This window comes from Syngnathus typhle, linkage group LG7, assembly GCF_033458585.1.
Source record: "Syngnathus typhle isolate RoL2023-S1 ecotype Sweden linkage group LG7, RoL_Styp_1.0, whole genome shotgun sequence".
NCBI lineage: Eukaryota > Metazoa > Chordata > Actinopteri > Syngnathiformes > Syngnathidae > Syngnathus > Syngnathus typhle.
Window position 1 is genome coordinate 15660462 of NC_083744.1, and position 16348 is coordinate 15676809.

At 44.1% G+C, this 16348-nt stretch overlaps 3 protein-coding genes across 5 annotated transcripts; all 3 read left to right on the forward strand.

The window, feature by feature from the left end:
• Positions 1 to 178: 178 nt before the first annotated feature.
• On the forward strand, positions 179 to 3916 carry cers3b (ceramide synthase 3b). 2 transcript variants are annotated; one of them, XM_061284015.1, is made up of 11 exons: positions 179 to 238; positions 1128 to 1301; positions 1491 to 1608; positions 1714 to 1832; positions 1918 to 1975; positions 2054 to 2104; positions 2172 to 2264; positions 2336 to 2464; positions 2729 to 2835; positions 3032 to 3185; positions 3262 to 3744. In XM_061284015.1, exons 2-11 carry the CDS (start codon positions 1129 to 1131, stop codon positions 3367 to 3369), a joined length of 1110 nt encoding a protein of 369 aa, XP_061139999.1. In that variant the 5' UTR covers positions 179 to 238; position 1128; the 3' UTR covers positions 3370 to 3744. The 2 variants fall into 2 exon arrangements, with proteins under 2 accessions (XP_061139999.1, XP_061139998.1); XM_061284014.1 differs by lacking the exon at positions 179 to 238 and adding an exon at positions 260 to 454 and having other exon boundaries at positions 3262 to 3916.
• Positions 3917 to 4049: 133 nt separating this feature from the next.
• Positions 4050 to 6816, forward strand: cfap161 (cilia and flagella associated protein 161). The gene is made up of 7 exons (XM_061284016.1): positions 4050 to 4377; positions 4643 to 4732; positions 4795 to 5009; positions 5084 to 5165; positions 5481 to 5639; positions 5744 to 5817; positions 5981 to 6816. Exons 1-7 carry the CDS (start codon positions 4285 to 4287, stop codon positions 6222 to 6224), a joined length of 957 nt encoding a protein of 318 aa, XP_061140000.1. The 5' UTR covers positions 4050 to 4284; the 3' UTR covers positions 6225 to 6816.
• A 576-nt stretch (positions 6817 to 7392) lies between these two features.
• LOC133156964 (high affinity choline transporter 1-like) lies at positions 7393 to 12808 on the forward strand. Of its 2 annotated transcripts, none has more exons than XM_061283123.1 (9): positions 7393 to 7636; positions 8318 to 8411; positions 8473 to 8586; positions 9584 to 9739; positions 9840 to 9988; positions 10080 to 10226; positions 10575 to 10728; positions 11556 to 11773; positions 11840 to 12808. In XM_061283123.1, the coding sequence occupies exons 2-9, from the start codon at positions 8405 to 8407 to the stop codon at positions 12362 to 12364; spliced, it is 1470 nt and encodes a 489-aa protein (XP_061139107.1). In that variant the 5' UTR covers positions 7393 to 7636; positions 8318 to 8404; the 3' UTR covers positions 12365 to 12808. The 2 variants fall into 2 exon arrangements, with proteins under 2 accessions (XP_061139107.1, XP_061139106.1); XM_061283122.1 differs by having other exon boundaries at positions 7397 to 7636; positions 8216 to 8411.
• The last annotated feature ends 3540 nt before the right edge of the window (positions 12809 to 16348 follow it).

Here is a 16348-nt window from a genome sequence, read left to right on the forward strand (position 1 = left end):
AAGTTCCTGTTTCTCCTCCAAAAGCTTTTGCATGACTCCGCCTCCTCTTCCACAGAATGGGGCCCTTTGTGGGGGGCTTCCCAGCATTCCGCAGGGAATTCCTACAGGTGAGAGCACTAAAACACACCGTTGCTTGGATGACAATTTTTTTTTTTTTTTTATAAGTGCGTTTTCGCCAATTCAGGAGTGTGTGATCAGCGCTCCAGGCCAAGAGGGAGGGCACAAGTTTTCCACGCAGGTGAGCTCTCTCTCCCTCCCTCCCTCTCTTTTTGTCTCTCAAGCGCACACACACACACGACATACTAACATTGGGAGTGATCGGGACATGGGTAAATATTGGTTTTGCATGAAGGTGTCTTCATAGAGACAGGCAAACTGTGTGTGTGTGTGTGCGTGTAAGCGGACTACATGACTTTGACACACTGCTTATACAGCTGCCCTGAAAAGCCGCAAGGTGAGTGTGGCCTTTTGTCTTAAATTTATTTCATGTGTTCTCGTCTAGCTGAATTTTACTGCGTTTATTTTTATTTTTTTCCTTTTAAAAATACTTTTCACGCTGTTAAAACACACACAAGTACACAACTTCTCCAATGTCCTTCTCTCTGTCCAAACTCGCCTTGAAAAACATTGCCCGCAGCTATTCAAATGACGGCATGGCCTCATTGACCAACTGCCTCGACGGCTATCTCCTATAACGACAACACGACGCACGCAAATATTTGTCATTTTTTGTGAACATACTGTCCGTATGTTTTACCTTTGGGCAGAGTTCACGAGAGATAGGACTTCACTTCTTTGTAATCTTTCCATCTCTCAAGTGCTCTCAATCGCCTTTTGTTTATCGTTTTCCCCTTTGGTATGTTTGGACTTGCCTGCTTCCTTAAAACCAGTTAAAGTATTGTTATGCTGGATTATTTTGTGAAAAATCTTTTTTGAAAATGGATTTGATTACTTTAAGGGAACAGGTAAGCAGATCGGAGGTCCCATAAAATACAATCAATACAGCACAATGTGATCTGGCTCACAGTTGACACGTCACGTAGAAATATAAAGATAAATGAGATATATGGGTGGTTCTCCGGAATTGCAATTGTGTACACTATGTGACCCCCCCCCCCTCCCCACAGCATGTTGAACACAGTCACCGAGTGGCTGTGGTGGGAGCGATTGTGGCTGCCCGTGAATGTCTCGTGGGCCGATCTGGAGGACCGCGACGGCCGTGTCTACGCCAAAGCCTCGCAGCTGTACGACGTGCTGCCAATCGCACTCTGCATTCTGTTTGTCAGATTGCTTTTTGAGAGGTGAGCAATACTGGATCAAGTGCAAATATTGTTTCATAGGGCATTGTATTAAAGACAATCTTGTTTTGGGGTTACCATTACATTTATTTATGTTTAGAAGCTGTATGGATGCATTTAAAATGTTATTGCACTTTTCCGGCTCAATTTGTTTATTTTTCTGCCCTTTCATGTTGATCTCGTGGTGTTCAGGTTGGTGGCCGCACCATTGGCCGATGTTTGCGGTGTCAAAGACAAACTACGTCGCAGTGTGGAGCAAAATGCTGTTCTGGAAAACTACTTCTGTACAAAAGCACACGTTCCGTCACAGGTAAACGAATGCAAGACGGAAGATTCTTGTTTTTTTTAGTTGTGGGTTCTGTTCGGGGCCATAAGAGAAAGTCAACAATACCGTTTGTGTGAATGTGCGTATCAGGCGGATGTGAGGGCTATGTGTAAAAAGACAAGTTGGACCGAGCGAAGAATTCAATTGTGGTTCAGGAGGAGGCGGAACCACCGGCGTCCAGGTCTTCGAAAGAGATTCTGTGAGGCCAGGTGTGTGTGTGAGTTTTGATGCACTAAATGTTCCTCAAAGGCATTTTTTTTTTTACATGGCCTTATTGTTTTCATATTTCAACAGCTGGAGATGTGGATTCTATTTTTTTGCATTTGTTGGAGGCATTTACGCCCTCCATGATGTAAGTGCTTCTTTATATCTGTTATTGTTTAGTCTTAGTGTTACCTTGTCACTGTTTTATGTTGTTGTGGATTTTTAGAAACCCTGGTTTTACACTCTGAAGGAGGTTTGGGCAGGCTTCCCTAAACAGGTAATTGACAAAATTCAATATAATGAAGTTAAAGGATATTAAATGTAACGTGACGTAATGTGTCCAGTCGTTGCTGCAATCACAGTACTGGTATTACTTCCTGGAAATGGGCTTCTACCTTTCGTTGCTCCTCAGCCTCACGTTCGATGTGAAGCGGAAGGCAAGTTTGAATATCGGGAAACACTGTCAGGCGGTAAGTTTTGAGATTTGCCGTCTTTGTCGCTGGTGCAGGACTTTAAAGAGCAGGTGATCCACCACATCGCCACGCTGACGCTGCTGGCATTCTCGTGGATCTCCAACTACATCCGCGTCGGCACCATCGTGATGGCGCTCCACGACTCGGCCGACGTCCTGCTCGAGGTCAGCTCGCTCGTCACGTGGACTCGAGTGTGCGATGATCTCTCCGTGCGAGATTGTGAGCAACAGAGCAACCAGTTTGAATTTGTTTGCTGACGATTTCTTTGAATGTGCAATTTTTGCATGTGTTTTGCAATTATTGTTTTTATTTTTCCAATTACTGGTTTTCGAGCAATTGTTCACCACCACCACTAAATCAATTAATTGTAAAAAAAATGGAACATCTGATTGTTGCACACAATAATTCAGTTGTGTTTTTTCTTGCAGGGTGCAAAGCTACTCAACTATGCCAGGTGGCATAAGACGGCCAACGCCATGTTTGTGGTTTTCACCTTCATTTTCATGCTGACCAGACTTGTGATTTTTCCTTTCTGGTGAGTATGTGTCAATATTCTACTTTTACTTTGCCATCCACATGGATGGTAAAATTCTCTATGAGTAGAACTGAGCCAGTAATTAGTCAAATTCAATTTTTAAATCATAATAGCTGCGATTCTGTAAATTATTCCGATCGATCGGACTCCTATCAGCTGTTTTAGCAGTCAAAAATCCAAAGGAATCTGTCCGCAGGGTGATCCATTGCACGTGGGTGTATCCGCTGGAGAGCTACCCAGCGTTCTTCGGCTACTATTTCTTCAATGTCATGCTAAGCGTGCTCCAGATGCTGCACCTCTACTGGGCCATCCTCATATCAAGAATGCTCTTCAAGTGTCTCTTCAGCAAGGTGCGTTTATTACGGCTCGCTGTTACGTTTTGCATGACAACCCCTCACTTGCGTGTTGTGCGTTTTGCACGTGCAGTTGGAAGGGGACGACAGAAGCGATGAAGAGGAAGAAGATAGCGAGGAGGAGAGAAACTACAAAAGGAGTCACATGAACGGAGCCCAGAGCTATGCCAATGGTCACTGATGGGATAAGAACAGGGATTGGACAAAATCCCAGTAGACTGTATAGAAATGCATCCAGAAAGTATTCAATGCGATTCACATTTCCATGTTTTTTTAGGTCACAGCCATATATCTAGCAGTACCTCGACTTACGAATGTCACAATACATTACTCACAAGGCCACGCCCCTTAAAGGCACACATTCAACACAAACACTCCAGTGCATTTGAGAAATATACCGCCATGTCATTTCCCATTACGAGCTAAAATTGTAATCTCTTGTGAAAGTATGCCCTCTAGCGGCCACGAAGAAAAACAAGTGTGTGTGTGTGTATAGAGTCGATTGTACTTTGGATTACAACGACTGTGAAGGATAAGCCATGACCTGATATGAAGTTACATATTAGCGAAGCTTAAATAAAACACATTTCAATTCACAAAACAATTAATTCAGCATCACAAGCGCAGATCAGAGAGGACATCCCATAGTCCAAACTACAATCAAAACAAGGAAAAACTGCTGGGAAAAAAGGTAAAGGAGCTAATGAAATAAACCAAATTTTCTTGTATATAGTTCAGTATATATATGATATATAGCATGTAGAAGTGTGTATTCTACAGTAATATGACGGGGTATACTCATTAGCACACATTATTTATTTTGATTGATTATTTGTAAATTTTATAAGAGCGTCTGCGGTAAGCTTCCTGACGTCACACACGCCACAAACGACACCCAACTGACGTCATTTCTTACGCCAAAGGATGACACGCTTTTTTATACGCATGCGTAAAGTACATCGCTGGGGTTTCCTCCGAAGTGTTTCTGATATTTGCTGCCCTCTAGCGGCGTTTGTTGTCAACCCGGGCCGGTTAGACGTTGCCATAGAAACCACCCCGCGAGCCTTTTGAGTTTGGATCCCAAGCAAACGACAACATGGCCAACAAAATGACCTCCGTGCCCGAATTTAAAACCTACCGAACGAGCGTGAAAATTGGAAACTGGAGGGAAGAACAGTACTTGGAAGAGGTTTGTCCTCAAATCGATATTTAGGTTTCTTGTTGGTTTAGCTACTGTTTAGAACTCCAAGAATATTTCACCGACGCGACGGAAAAACCCAACTTATACGTTTCGTTAATTGTGTTCATTATATATTTTAATACATCTGTCTGTCCATCAATCTAAAGATATAAGTATTTTTCTACCTCTTATCAGCGCCATTTTTTTTATCCATCCACCCACCATCCATATTTCTATATCATTGTTTCCATATTAATGTATTTTTCTACTACAGCACGTGAAGAACAAGTACTTGCTTAAAAAAGAAAAGGGGGAGCTGATCGCCCAGAGAGTGGACTCCCTCAAGAACAACATCCTCAGTCCGGTACCATCAAATGACAAAATGAGTGATGATGAGGATGATGATGGATGTCAATGTGTGTACAGGTGAAACTGAGCGTGACAACGGATGGTGCACTGCACTTTGGAGATGTTGTCATGTTGTTGAACGTCGATGAACTGGGCCAGTGTTTAACACTGGGCATCAACGCGCACATTCACCACATGACCAAGATTCCTTCTCCTGCTATTAAAGGCCCGTGTGGAGTCAGTGCAGGTAGAAGCGTTCAGCCCTGTGTGCGCACGGCATTCATTATTACCAGGTACGTGCACACACACACACACACACACGCATCGCGTCAGCGGAATCTTGTAATGTTGCTTTTGTTGATGGCAGTGTGGATGGCACTCCTGAAGGAGCAACGCTGCATTATGAGCAAAGTTTTGCCTTGAAAACAACAAGTGACTTCACCGGCAGCGTAAGTGACTCTCTACTCCCCCCCCCAAAAAAATCCACAAACTAAAAATATTTATATTTAATATTTCTACGGCAATACATGAGAACAGTTATCAATTTCTTAATTATTTGTGTTATTAAAGATTCATCTATTTCTAAACAATAATATATAGCTGTATTAAAATAGTTCAATTATTCATAAGCTTTTGAGAAAAATATACATACCAATATATACCAATATATACATACCAATATACATACATATATACATATATATATATATGTATATCACAACTTGCTGTTTTTAAATGGCCACTTTTTCCGATTTCCTTTTCAGATGTACCTAACGAGTGACGTAAAGACGTTCCGGAAGTCCGCTGTGAGGTCTCGTCTCCAGGAGGTCAACTTGGACAATAGTGAATGCTTCCAATCCTGGTGGAAGTTGGTGCACTTTGACCCTCAGGAAAGGCTCGAGCACGAGGGTCTGCCCGTACCCGTGAGTTTCTTTAACTCGCTGGTTCAATATTTCACCCGCTTGCAATTTCAGCATTTCCTTCCATGCATCATCTTAACGAGATTGCACTTTGTTTTCTTTCGCAGGCCAACGTCAACGTGGTCGTACTCCACTGCAAGACCAACCAGGCTCTGGCGATCACGGAACATCTTGTCCCAGGGTATTGTAATAACCTGGCCCTGATCTCCCACCTCTAAATATTTAACACGGCCCTTGTCGTGTGCGGAATTCGAAGCCTTTTTTATTCTTTAGAGCCACTGTACTTTTTGCAATTATTTTTAGTGTCCATGCAATCTTTGATTCCTTCTTCTCCCCCCCGGCAGCACCACATACGGCACTGAATATGAGGTGACCGCCCAAACTTTCTTGGACAGTCACAAAGCTGAAAAACCCAGTAACCACTGGATCCTGTGCACCGGTGACCCGGCCGGGGACGGCCTCCTGGTTCTCAATCGCCTGACATCCGAGGGCAACTGCATAACGTTACCGCGGGAAAACCCAGACGATGCAACGGAGTTTCTCAGGTGTAGTGTGTGTAATTATAGGGAAGACAGGTTTGGTTCTTAAAAAAAAAAAAGAAAATGTTTTCTATATTTGGATGCCCCCACACACAAACTCTGTCCACCCCTACAAACACATATTTGTCCATCAGAAATGTATGTTCCCATAAGAATTTGAGAAGTTTTCTCAAACACGAGGGGTGGTCAGCTATTGTGATTCCTAAAAATAACAATAATGGAAAATGTGATATGGAAGCCCATGGTGAAGTATTTTTCCCACACTCTGGGAAAAAAAAACATTATTACAGCTTTCGGGCCTATAATGGCTTGGTGCTGGCATGTTAGAGGAACTTAAGTTCCCTTGACTCCTGCTCGGGAAAAAAACATCTTGTCATGCCTTTAGGTTACTTTACACAACATATTGTCCATATGTGTGTATAGAAGTGTGTCATAAATTGAAGTGTGCCCAACATTTTTTACTGGCAATTTCGCCTGTTTATTTTTCCCTGGGGGAAAAACTTTTATTATTCCATTAGCGTAGTCGTATCGTGTATGGGTGTGGCCAGTTTCCAAAAATAATTGGAGATGGACAAGTGTGACGAGGAGCGTAAGCAGTAGCTTTTCAAGTCTCGACAACTGGTGAGTCAACATATATTACGTACGTGTGTGTGTGTGCGCGTGTCTGTGTTAGCATGCAAGTCACAGGCCAGCCTGAAATATCAAAAATCGAATTTAGTTTTCTTTTTCCCAAATGGTAATAAATAGGTCAAAGAGTCTATATAGGTTGTCACTTTATGTAGTTCAGTGAAGTTGATGTGCATTCATTTATGGCTATATTTAATTTCCCAAACTCTCTCTCTTGGCAGGTGGTTAAGTTTGGATGGGGTATTATTTTTTTTTTAAACTGGATGGGTCATAATATCCTGTGGTGTCCACCAGGGGTCAGTGTTGGAAACAGCTACCGCTTTCAATCGTTTATTATCGTTTTTTATTTAATTGCCATTAAATCATTGATGACGTAACTGTGTATTCACGTTCACTACATTTACGGGTTCCGCGTAAATGTTATTTCAGAAGCATGCAGAGCTGCTCGTTGGATTAATCATCAACAACCATTCCGTGTTAGGTGAATGATGCTGCTTTCATAAAACCAGGAACAAAAAAAAATAACCGACCTCTGTCGAGCGAATGTCAGTTGGCCATTGTCGCATGCTTCTGACGTCGACACTGCCGTGGTGAGTAACCGGCAGGCGTGGGTTCGGAGTGTTTTAGAAATTTTCCACTCGCCGTGACGGCATGCGAACGCAGCACATGAGGGCAGCTGGCCGAGGAGGAACAATAGAGAGGAGGGAGTCGCGCTTTCAGGGTGGGTAACCTAGTGAAGGGGGGTGCAGATGTAGAAGGAGAGGAGAGGAAAGAAGAAGAGGCAGCAGCAGCAGCAATAGAAGCAACAAACCTTTCTACCTCTCTCGCACAGCGGTGAGTTCGAACGTGGAGGCCCGTTAGATATGTTTGAATTAGAATATCTCGCCCGATGTCTATATAGGGGCAGGATGTATTTTATAGGCCACAAATGATGTATTTTAAAAGCATGTGCACGTGTATTTTCTACGCAAAAAACCTTGCGACCATTAACAATAGGACAATATTAAATGGATTGCCCCAATTCTATATCTTACCCCAGGCCAAGAGAAAAAGCTTAACATCACTTGTCAAAAAACTACCAATAATGGTCACAAAAATGTATGTTTCCGGACGATTACTTAAATCTCCGGAAATAATAAAATGATCTCCCCGGTTATTTTATACGCGTTTTTTTCTCTTTGTCGCCATTAATTTTCGTGATAACAGTTTTTTCAGACGATAGGTCGATAAAGTCCAATAAGTTTTTTCAGACAATAGGTCGATAAAGTCCAATATATCGACATTAAGCGATGTAAAGCTGTTTTACTCCGACATTAACCGTCCGTTTCCTGACCATTTAAAACTCGACTCACCGATGGTGGGCATCGACATTTATACTTCCGTGTAAAAGTGTTGGCTCCTGTATGTTTGCAGTGTCATGCGAGCATGGCAGTGCATGTGGGTGGACTTGTGGCTGTGATTGCCTTTTATGCCGTTATTCTGCTAACTGGCATCTTGGCCTCACGCAAATCCAAGAAAGTGGAGAAGAAATGCACGGGCAAAAAGAGCGAAGTCGCCATCGTTGGGGGTCGCAACATCAACGTCGTGATTGGAGTTTTTACCATGACAGGTAAGGTTTTTTTTTGGGTCACTTAGATGCTATATATCTTTTATTTTTTTTCTCCTTTCAGCGACATGGGTCGGAGGAGGTTACATTATGGGAACCGCCGAGGCTGTTTACTCCCCGGCTCAAGGTCTCGTCTGGGCTTTTGGCCCTCTTGCATATGTTTTGAATTTTCTTCTAGGTGAGTATCTAAAGTGGGACTCAACTGATTCAGAAAAGTTTGTTTAGAATGAATGATTATTGTTGGTTTATTAAGTCCAATAAATTCTGCTTATATTGCACTGTTTTTAATCAAACAGAAAAAAAAAAATCTTGCATTTGATCACATATAACCAGAAAGCACTGTCCTTTTATGATCCTTTACGGCAGTGGCTGTGGATCACGAGGCTCAGCTTTTAGGGTCATGTGACGTGGTCATACCTGATGAAGGATTGAAAAAGTGTTTTTTGGATGTCACTGGCAGCTTTTCCAAAATAGACCTGCCCCCCCCCCACGCTCCCCCCTTTAAGTCATTTGACCATCCTAATGAAAAGCTCGGAGTTGCTCAGTGGAAACCAAATCTCCAAGAACAAAACGCTCCTGCTACTTTAAGGTCAAAAAGCAGCTCATGTGAGGGACATCCGGAGAGCCCTGAATTATTTTAATAACATTTCCACCTTGACATCAGCATTATGCTCATTTGCTCGTCAAAATGACTATTAAGAATAAGATGAAATGCGTTTGAAAACCAACAAAGAGTTTTTCTGCTCTTTCTATAACCTAAAATACCACACGATAACAACAAAGCTAATCGGATTTAAATATTATGAAAGTTGCTGTTGGGCCGAGACGTTGAAGGTCACGTAGGCGTATTTATCTCAGCAGATAAACTTGGCCTTCTCCTCCCTCAAACGCACGGGCCTTATAAAAGAGGAATCATTAACGGTGAAATCATAAAAAAAATAATACATTCTTGAGGATGAATGCGTGTGGAACGTTTCTATGACGAAACCCCGCCCCCTTCCGTCTGTACTGATTTTAATTGGCCTTCCTTTGTAACTTGAACCCTGTTCACAGATTGATGAACATTTAGTCAATATTTTGCCAAGTTTGACTATGAAATAACTCCAGGCTGTTTATTAAAAAAAAAAAAAAAAGCAATTTTGTCTTCACTTTGCTATGCTTTCTGTCTTTTCAAGGAGGATTGTTTTTTGCCAAACAAATGAGGTCCAAACGCTACGTGACTATGTTGGACCCATTTCAGAACCGCTACGGCCAATTGTTCACGACGGCAATTTTGATTCCTGCTTTGCTCAGTGATATTTTGTGGGTGGCCTGCATCCTTGCCGCTCTGGGTTTGTCGTTTTTTTTAATGTTCTTTATTTTCCATATTCAAATATGACGGTTCAGTGTTGCTGATCTGGTGGTTTCTTCGTGTGTGCGTGTAATTTTCAGGGGCAACCATGAGCATCATCCTGGACCTCTCATCGACAATCTCCATTCTCATCTCTGCGGCCGTCTCCATCATTTATACATTTTTAGGAGGCCTCTACGCGGTTGCATACACTGATATCATCCAATTGTCGTTCATATTTGTCAGCCTGGTGAGCCATCGAGGTTGGGCGCAAAGGTCGTGCGATTGAAGGCGTTTGCTGAAGATTGACTGACTAACAAATGTTTGATTTTGTGTTTTAGTGGCTCTGTATTCCGTTCATGATCCTCAGTCCTGTGGTGACTGACTTGGTACAAACGGCCCAACTCAACCATTCAAGCGTCCACTCGTGGATCGGAGAGGTGAAGTTTGAGGATGCAGGGAAATGGACAGATGACTTTCTCATTTTGGTCAGATAATTTGCTTATTTGATTTTTGTGATTGTTTCTTTTGTAGGATGTCGCTGCGTGCTAACATCTGTGTAGGTCTCCAAAATTTCCAGGAGCACTAAAAAAGTCCACCAGAAACATCGAGCGTAACTTCTCTGCCAGTTTTTCTTGCTCGACCCCCCCTACAGCTAACTTTGTGAATTGCGTCTCTGCACTCAAGCCTCTCAGCGAAAATGAGTAACCTGAGCTCCGAAACAGGCGTACATATATTTAGCCGGCGCAGCCGCATAAATATAATTTGTCGGCACATGTTATATTTAGTAACTGTAACCGTAACTGATACGCTTGGCAAACATTGCTATGTTACAGGCGTTAGGTGGACTGGCCTACCAGTCTTTACACCAGAGGATCCTGGCAGCGGCTTCCTCATCCAAGGCTCAGGTTACTTGTTTTGCGGCCGCTGGTGCTGCTTTCTTGATGGGAATCCCGTCGGTGATCATCGGAGCTGCGGCAGCATCCGCAGGTACGGCAAACGCGCATCTCGTAACACGGAGGCAGCGGTAACCGGATACCCCTTGTTAACGGGCAATCCGCATCAGTGTTCCTCCGTACAAAGACTCAAGATGGGACAGGGGATCGCTACATTCTTGCAGAAAAGGAACGAGCTATCACACAAAACAAAAGTTCAATATTTCAATATTGACAATATTTTATTTATTTATTTCATCTGGAGGGCGGCTCGGTGGCGCACTTGGGTAGCACGTCCGCCTCACAGTTAGGAGGGTGCGGGTTCGATTCCACCTCCGGCCCTCCCTGTGTGGAGTTTGCATGTTCTCCCCGGGCCCGCGTGGGTTTTCTCCGGGCACTCCGGTTTCCTCCCACATCCCAAAAACATGCTTGGTAGGCCGATTGAACACTCCAAATTGTCCCTAGGTGTGAGTGTGAGTGCGAGTGCAAATGGTTGTTTGTCTCTGTGTGCCCTGCGATTGGCTGGCAACCGGTTCAGGGTGTCCCCCGCCTACTGCCCGATGACGGCTGGGATAGGCTCCAGCACGCCCGCGACCCCAGTGGGGACTAAGCGGTACAGAAAATGGATGGATGGATGGATTTATTTCATCTGGTGTTGCACAGGGAACTTGAAAAATAAGAGGGAAGACTGATCCGCGGGTTCTCTTATCAGCCAAATTAGTGCCAAAGTGAAGAGCCAAACGCCATGGGAGTTTTCGCCTCAGAATTCAAGTTGAACTTGAAAGAAATATCTTTAAGAGGCAGTTTGTCTTCTCACTTGAATGTGATCATTAACACAGCCTCGTAGATAATTGACCATCATTTCTTTTCCCTCTCTGTAAGACTGGAACCAGACAGAATACGGCCTACCGCCACCTTATGATCGCGGGGAGGCAGGGAATGTCCTGCCATTGGCTCTGTGCTACATCACACCCGACTGGGTGTCCATTTTGGGCATTGGTGCCTTAGCAGCGGCGGTGATGTCCTCCATGGACTCAACATTGCTGTCGTCTGCGTCCATGTTCACCCAAAACATATACAAGACGTCTTTGAGAAAGCAGGTGCGTCTGTGTGAGTGTGTGTGTGGGTGTTAGTCCTGGGTCATTTTTTGGTTTTGTCTTCTGTAGGCATCGGATAGGGAGCTAAAGTGGGTGATCCAGATAAGTGTGCTCCTGGTGGGCCTTGCTGGAACAGGTCTGGCCTTCAACAAGAGCAGCATCCTTGCGCTCTGGCTGCTGGCTACCGACCTGCTCTACTGCATCGTGACCCCTCAGTTGTTTTGTGTGGTGCACCTCCGAGTGGCCAACTGCTACGGCGCCATCAGCGGCTACGTGATAGCTTTGCTGCTGCGCGGGCTGAGCGGCGAGCCCGCGCTCGGCATCCCGCCTGTCCTGCTCTTCCCGGGTTGGAGGGAGCGGGATGGCGTCATCACGCAGTACTTTCCCTTCCGGACTCTGATCGCATTCACTTCCCTGGCAGCTGTCGTTCTCATATCCTGGCTGGTCGAGCTGGGCTTCGCTCGCCAGCTCATTCCTCAGTCCTGGGATGTGTTGGATGCGTTCAACAAGCAAAGGGTCGTAAAAGAAGAGTATGAAAGACCACTACAAACGTTGAATGAAGAAAAGAATTATGTTTTTAACACGGCGTTATAGGCGCACACTATATGCCAAAGCTTAATTTATGCATACTAGTGCACACGTTCGTACATATTTTCTACGCTTTAGTTTCTTCTACAAACTATCGAATATTGTCGTCTACGCGAGCCCACAGTTTTGATCTGCGTATGCGTGCTGAACCAAAAGAGGCACATTTTCAAGTTAATGTTTCAATGTTAGCATTCCGATGTGAATGCCGGAAGCCGTATTTTATCCAAAAGCTTTTTTCCTTAACACCCATTCCTACAAACTATCCAGGTGAGGGCATTGTATTTCTAATCCTTGACCTAGTTAAATGCTATTGGACCTTTTTGCACTCAGAACTGCCATTGTTCTCCCCAGACGGTTATTTCCTACTGGCCTTTTGTACGTTTTCAGTGTTTAAATGCTAGCCTATTCGTTAATAATTGTACCGTCGCAAAATAAAATAGTCACACATTGTTGGATGCATTGCTCTTGCGTTCTGTTGTTGAGATATTATTGAAACTGTAATGACAAGATTGGCGCAGCAGAGGGCGATACAAGAACATTGCAAGTATTTGAATAGTTAAGGTCACTTCCTTTGTTATTGTTGTTCTGTATGCTGAAGACATTTGGGTTCGTCTTCAGATGTCCTGTTTGTAAATGCTTTGGGCAGAGATGGGATCAAGTCTCAAGTGAGTCTCAAGTCTTAACCTTCAAGTCTCAAGTAAGTCCCAAGTCATTCTTTTCTTGGGTAAGTCAAGTCAAGTCCTTAAATACGTCAAGTCCAAGTCAAGTCACCTTATTAATGCAATTTTACCCGCAGAATCTGATCTTAGTAATGTGAAAAGACAAGATATAAGTACCTTAAATAGGTCAAGTCCAAGTCAAGTCCTTAAGTACGTCAAGTCCAAGTCAAGTCACCTTATTATTGCAATTTTACCCGCAGAATCTGATCTTAGTAATGTGAAAAGACAAGATATAAGTACCTTTAAGTAACCATCATTGTCCAATGTGTCTGACCTTATTTGCACTGTAATTACTGATATTCTGATGATGCGGTCAACATGGGACTGCACTACATCCTGCACCACCTGGACACCTCGGGAACGTACGCCAGGATCCTGTTTGTGGACTTCAGCTCGGCGTTCAACACCATCGCTCCTGACATCCTCCAACAGAAGCTCATCCAGCTTGCGGTGCCTGCCTCCACCTGTCAGTGGCTCATCAGCTTCCTGACCAACAGGAGACAGTGTGTGAGGCTGGGGGCCCTCGCATCTGACACCCGGACCACCAATACTGGAGCCCCTCAGGGGTGCGTTCTCTCCCCACTGCTCTCCTCTCGATTTCTCCTCGGGTGACTCTCCTGTGAAGCTCCTGAAGTATGCTGATGACACCACTCTCGTCGGACTGATCCAGGACAGTGACGAGACTGCGTACAGACAGGAGGTGGAGCGGCTGGTCCACTGGTGCAGCCAAAACCACCTGGAGCTGAACCCGTTCAAGACCGTGTAGATGACAGTGGACTTCAAGCGAGACCCTTCACCACCTTTACCCCTCACCGTCCGCAGTAATACTATTCTCTCCACGGACACCTTCAAGTTCCTGGGAGCCACAATCTCTCGGGACCTGAAATGGACCGGCATCATAGACTCTGTCCGGAAGAAGGCCCAGCAGAGGCTGTACTTCCTGAGACAGCTCAAGAAGTTCAACCTGCCGCGAGAGCTTCTGAAGACCTTCTATACTGCCATCATCCAGTCTGTCCTCTGCACCTCCATCACTGTCTGGTTTGGATCGGCCTCCAAACAAGACAAGCACAGACTGCAACGGACAATCAGGACTGGAGAAAAGATCATTGGAATCAACCTCCCATCTATCCAAGACTTGTACCTCTCCAGGACCAGGAAACGTGCAAGGTACAGCTCTACAGACCCTTGTCACCCAGGTGTCAGTCTGTTTGAACTACTCCCCTCCGGACGGCATTATAGAGCTCGGTACGCCAAAACCAGCAGACACAGAGACAGCTTCTTCCCCCAGGCTGTTGCTCTGATGAACTCATACCACATTACTGTGCAATAACATCCTGCTCTCCACACCTTTTTTGAATTTGTCTACACTGTTTGTACTTTGTGTCCTCTCTGTCGACCTAGTTGTTCCTTATGTTCCGTCTCGTAACCTTCGTTGGCAAAACGCTACCCTTTTAGCGACACCGAGGGCCAGGAAAATGTCTGCAGGCTCTAGAGCATTTTCTATTCGGGCTCCAGAGCTTTGGAATGCCCTACCAATGGATATTAGGACTGCTACCTCAGTAGAAACATTTAAGACACGTTTAAAGACACATTTCTATGACATGGCCTTTAACTAACCTGTAGTGGCCGATTTGGCTGGAGTTTGTTTTCGCTCCCTCTCCGCCCCCTCCCTCCCTCCCCCCACCCCGGCCGGGGAGGTGGTTAGGTGGCACCCATGCTGACAGCGGCTATCTGGATACTCGTGGGCCAATTCAAGATGGGGGAACTGCAGCTCAACCTCCTCGAAGACACTGCCAGGACAATTGAGGGCTCCTTCGGCAGCCCTTCGCTCTGACATGGACATCCACTTTTGATTTCATTGATTTTCATATTGTATCATTTGTGCCCTCCCTGCATCCATTTCAACCTGGTGATCCTGAAAGGGGGATCCTTCCATCTGTGGTCCCTTCTCAAGGTTTCTCATTTTCCCCCGGTAGGGTTTTTTGGAGTTTTTCCTTGCCCTTTTAGGAGCTTAAGATCAGGGGATGCTTTGAGACTAATTGTCAATTTTTGTCTATGTGAAGCCCTTTGAGAATGCTTGTGATTTAGGGCAATACAAATAAATAAATCAACTTGAAACTTGACTCTGCATCCATTGCAGCCTGGTCATCCTGGATAAGGGACCTTCCCATCTGTGGTCTCTTCTCAAGGTTTCTCAGTTCCCCTAGCTGGAGTTTTGAGTTCTTCCTTGCCCTCTTAGGAGTTTAAGATCAGGGGATGTTTGAGAATATTTGCCATTTTTCACATGTCTTGAGTGTTGTTAGTCACCTAAATGTCGAACGGAGGCTGTGATTTACCGAAGTCAAATTCCTTGTTTGGCGCGCTCAAACATGCCGACTAAAAAATTCTTGAATCTTGAATATAAAGGGACGTGATTCTCCAATAAACACGTTTGAGGTTTTATTCACGCAATATCCAAGACATACAACATAAAACAACAAACAGTAATTAGGGATGCGTGAAAGGTCACCCCAAGCAAGCTATTTAAATCTTTTAATAGAGGGCCTGGTTTCCCATAAGTATCAGATATTGGCCAGATATCCTTACATTTTGGACAACATACAGATATATAATAGACAACAATCACAAACACACAACAAGATACAGCACACAACAACCATACGACAAGCAATAGACAACCTCAGTATTCTGGTTACACTGGATTTGATGTAAAGTACATTTGCAATTTATAAATGAACAACTAATACAACAGGACACAGGTGTTCATGCAATTTATAACCAGCATATTAAATATACATTGATATTTTTTTTGATTTTTTAGATTTGCCTTGAAGATGGATATGGATTGCAACATTTTTAGGGTTTCATCAAGCTCATTCCAAATCTGTGGCCCTCTGCACACAATACTAAAGCTTGTAAATTTTAGTTTCCGTTTTTTCCCAATGATTAGATACCTATTCCTGGTGGTGAAGGTGTGGCTGGGAGTACAGATTGGGATGAGTTGACAGAGTTTGTGGTTTCGTTTATGGACAGGCTGATACATGACGCAAGCATTCTGGAAATAGTTATATTCAACAAGCCTCAGAAGATTGTGTTGGTGAAAGATTGTTTTAGTGGGGGCGTTAAAGTCAGACCATGTTATGGCGCGTATGACCTTTTTCTGAAGTATCTCCAGCTTTTTTAGATGGGTTGGAAATGTGTTACACCATATAATATTGCAGTATTTTAAATGAAGTTCGAATAAGGATTTGTACAGAATAAGAAGTGCAGT